The sequence below is a fragment of the Schistosoma mansoni genome, chromosome 3, assembly GCF_000237925.1.
Source record: "Schistosoma mansoni strain Puerto Rico chromosome 3, complete genome".
Lineage (NCBI taxonomy): Eukaryota > Metazoa > Platyhelminthes > Trematoda > Strigeidida > Schistosomatidae > Schistosoma > Schistosoma mansoni.
In genome coordinates this window covers 2931623-2936027 of record NC_031497.1, presented here as the reverse complement: position 1 = coordinate 2936027, position 4405 = coordinate 2931623, and the positions used below count along the sequence as shown (strand labels likewise).

At 31.2% G+C, this 4405-nt stretch overlaps 1 protein-coding gene across 1 annotated transcript in view; it reads right to left on the bottom strand.

The window, feature by feature from the left end:
- Window positions 1–1391: 1391 nt before the first annotated feature.
- Smp_132420 (hypothetical protein) overlaps window positions 1392–4405 on the bottom strand; it is a gene marked incomplete at both ends in the record, with an annotated part of 22507 nt that continues 19493 nt past the window's right edge. The window contains one exon of the mRNA XM_018798899.1: window positions 1392–1475. Coding sequence (XP_018650742.1) covers window positions 1392–1475 — 84 coding nt within the window. The remainder of the gene's footprint in view (window positions 1476–4405) is intronic.

Sequence of the window (4405 nt, the reverse complement as noted above, 5' to 3'; positions counted from 1 at the left end):
AATTGCGACAAGTAAAAGACTGTGTATGTTTACACAAATTAACCCATTGTAAACACATTCGTTCAGTGTGGATAAGTCATTCAATCTACTGTACAATACATAGTTGATATGAAGCTGTGAAATTTTATGAACATCATTTTACAGAATTCACAGAGTAGTAATAGTTTAATGGTGTGGTCTAAATTTATTTAATTTTAGTTGTTATATAAATGAATTATAAAACCATTAAGCGATATTTGTTCCTTTCAAAACAAATTAAATAATTATGAAAGTGCAATGAATAGTTCACGAAATATCTCATAGGTATTTTGTAAATAATGATAAGACGTACTTCTTTTGTACGCATAGTTCTGGTTTGAGCTCATGGATGGTAAGAGCTTCGACTATTTTTTAAAAAGTTTGATATAGGAGTTTGAATGAATCATATAAACAACCTTAAATCTACCAAGATTTCTTCGTACCAAACTCCTAAAAATAGCCGAAGCTCTTACCATTCATGAGCTCAAACCAGAACTATGCGTATAAAAGAAGTACGTCTTATCATTATCGTTACCATGGCCTCAATATTATTATTATCATTTTGTAAATAAGTTGAACGAAATTTCAATTAGTAAAAATGATTACTTTAGATGAATTTGAAAAGTAATTCGTACTGAACGGAATTAAATGAAGCCCAACTTCATGAATAGCACACAATACTGAAGCAAGTAGATTATAATCAGATGAACAAGATGGTAAAGTAGACATAAATCGATCAAGTTGTGCATATATCCACCAACAATCTTTAGACTTGTTAGACTCCATAACTGGATTTACACTGTTTGGTGAATTATGACTATTGGTATCTTGCCATTGATAACATTGAGTTTTATGAGCCGATAGAGATCGATATAAAAATCCTAACGATTCTAGTAAATAACAATGATTAGCAGCGCGACGAATACATGACAAACTGAGTACAAAACTTGAGACTGGATGACTCACAAGTAGAAGAGTAACATCCAAACAAGATAACGAAAATTGACTGAGGAAACTGAAAGTTTTTCAAAACATAACATGATGATAAGTCAATCACATTAATACATATTGCTTAGTTAACTAAACTGATTTCAATACAGTAACAATTTTAACATTTTAAAATCATCATATACAAATAACCGTATAAATAACCTTTCAACTGACCAGTAGATAGACGACAATGCGTAAAACGATAGACATAGCGATTACAAAACATATGGAGGAAAAGAAAGTCACTGATGAAGAGAAAAGGAAGAAAATATTTTAACAAAACACCATCGATTAGTTCTATATCTGAGGCTGGTGACACACAGTCTTTTGCAGTTTAATTCTTAAAAATCCTTAAAGGTTCATGGAAAGAATATATATAGAATTCATTTTTTGTAACACAAAAATTCTTTCGAAAACTTGAATTTTATTAGACTAAATAAATCCATATTTGGGAGGAATTTATGTTTCTTACCCATATTTATTTTAATAAAGTATAAAACAAGTGTTCTACGACTAAATACTTCAACATTAGTGAAGATGATCAGTGGCAAGAATGTGTTAGGGTTGTGAGCCAACTTTGGAACTTATGAAATTATCAATAACAAACCAACCTGATCATTAACCAAATCTCTTTGTTGTCATATAGTTTATTTCTATACCAGATTATCCTAATCTAGTTAGTAATAGAACAATAGAGAATGAGGAAATATCAATCTTTTGATATCCTACTCAAAACTGTTACCAGAAGAGTTCGACAGGAAATAAATAACTATTCTTAGAAAACTGCCAGAGTAGATAACGACGACAGTATGAAATATTCCCATGACTTCATATCAAGACATATATAATGAATAATGTCTAGTTAGTGATATGTAGTTAATTGTAGTACTAAATAAAGTACAACGTAGAAGGTCCGGAAAACCAAATGTCGAACCCAAAAGGAGAGAGATTCACTTTAAACAAAAAATTACAGTAACGAAAATATTACTTCAATCAAAAATGCTAACTCTTTTCTAATTAGTTTTCAACGGAACGTTGGTCTTGTACATGTAAGAATAATCTGGACATTTAATTAGATTCCAAAAGAATCCTAAGTAATAATAAGTAAACAATGGTGTTATAAGAAATGTTTGATGTCGACGGTCAACCCGTTATGTTAGTTGTTGAAGTAATGGATGAGATAATAGTGATAATATGTACTCCTCAAGACATATTTCAGCATAACCGCAGTTAGTTTAATAACTCACTTATTTGTACAGGCAAACAGAATCACCGGTTATTAACTGATTTAACTATGTATTGAGGTAACAATTTGTCTTGATTACTTATTTCTTTTCATTTCTTAATTTTCAAGCGAAGTTTTATCCCGTAATTTCCAGCACACTTTTCTTGATATTTTTTTTTGCTGAAAGGTTTTTTAGTATCATCAAAATCAACTGCATAGTACGATGGAGTTTGTAAACATGTGATCCATTACGAAGTGATAATTCATTGTACTGGTTATGCTAATCCTTTCAGTTCATATTAGTAATTACACAAAGAGTTAAGTTACAACATGGATAACAGACAAAATAAAAACTTACGGACTATATTCACGTGCTCTTTTTAGACACATATCCACGCTACACGGATCAACCGAGGTCGGATCCGGAATAGAATCGATCATAAACAAAGTATGAGAAATAAAATTAGATAGACCTTTATGACAAGCAAAAGCCCAAATAAATTTGAAATTTCGTCTCATTAAACTACACAAAACTTTTGTATTCTGATCTTCACTTGTACAGTTGGCTAATTTGGAAAGTGGGTGAAAACGCCCAACTAGTTCATTCCCGTTAGGATCACGCAATTTTGAGCGAAACGAATAAGTTGAACATATAAACGGTAATTGATAGCCAGTTACAACTTCTTGAGGTAAACAAATCGGACTTCTAATAAGAGGAAAAGAATATAAAAAGAAAAAATAAATCTTTATCTATTTAAGAGCAAAAATCTATAACATATTTACATTCAATGAAAACTGTCAGAGATTTATAAAGTTCTTTACCCCATATTCATACGGAATTGATACTGGAAATTAATTATTTAACTTTATGTAGTTGAAATCGTGAGTCAGTTGAACCTAGACCATCGTGGAAAACCTGTAAACACTGAATGGCCGTTTCGTCCTATTGTGGGACTCTTCAGCAGTGCACATCCACGACTCCGCCTCGCGCGAGGCGAACCCAGGACCTATCAGTCCTGTGCGAGCGCCTAACCACTAGACCAATGAGCCGGCATCCAACGGTATTTATGTCAAACTTCAACCAATCCACGAAGTTGAGCGGCTATTCACCAATGTCTTCAGTGAGTTGATATCTCCCAACAGACTTGGTTGAACTCCACTGACCACTGCTTCTCACTAGAACTCCAGGAAATACCTTATGGAGCCAGTTACTAATGAGCATATGATCATTATCAGAAGGGGGTTTTGTGTAGATTAAAATTTCTAAAATCTCTACAAAAACTCCCTTCTGATATTTAACTTTAACCTATTCTTTTGTCAAAAAATATATCCAACAATTATGATAAGAAGTGGCAATATGGCATCTCCACTGAATATTGATGAAAAATAAACATTGTATTGTTGAACATCACCGATCATGAAATGCCTTAATCTATGTACAAAATATGTACATGTTTTCGCATTTGATTAAATGGAAAAAAGTTCAAAGCTGTTAATCTGATGATTACTTAAAATGAGTCATATATATTTATTAAATTGAAACATAGAAATCATGATAGAAAACTTTCTTTAAAAAATATAAAATAAAAATTTACTCATTTGAAACTTGAATAACTGGAGTGAAAGCGATCAAAGTAATTAGATCAACAAAATCTCGATGTAATGTTTCCGAACCAGGAAATACATTCATTACTAAACAAAAAAAAATTGACAAAGAAATAAGTTTTAAAAAATTATTACTGTAAACAAACTCATTTAAGTGTCATTGTGACAATAATGACAATAAAAAACACACAGGTATATTAAACTTCCTGCTTACACATGGATATGATGAACTTTTGAGTATTATGATAAGAAAAACTATAAAAGTTAACGTTTACGGAATGATCAAAATTACTAAAGCAAAACACTAATGATCAAATAATAAATCTAAAGGAATATTGTAAAATTGTCATCTTTATCATAAACTAAAAATTCGATATATTGATTTTTTTTATATATAGTTGAAATCATGAGTCAATTGAAGCTAGACCATCGAGGGAAACCTGGGAGCACTGGACGGCCGTTTCATCCGAATTAAAGACTGTATTCGACAGGATTGATAAAATATGACGTAATTTGTTACTTTAATATCTATGATAATTCAGATGTTAACTCAACAACACTTGTACT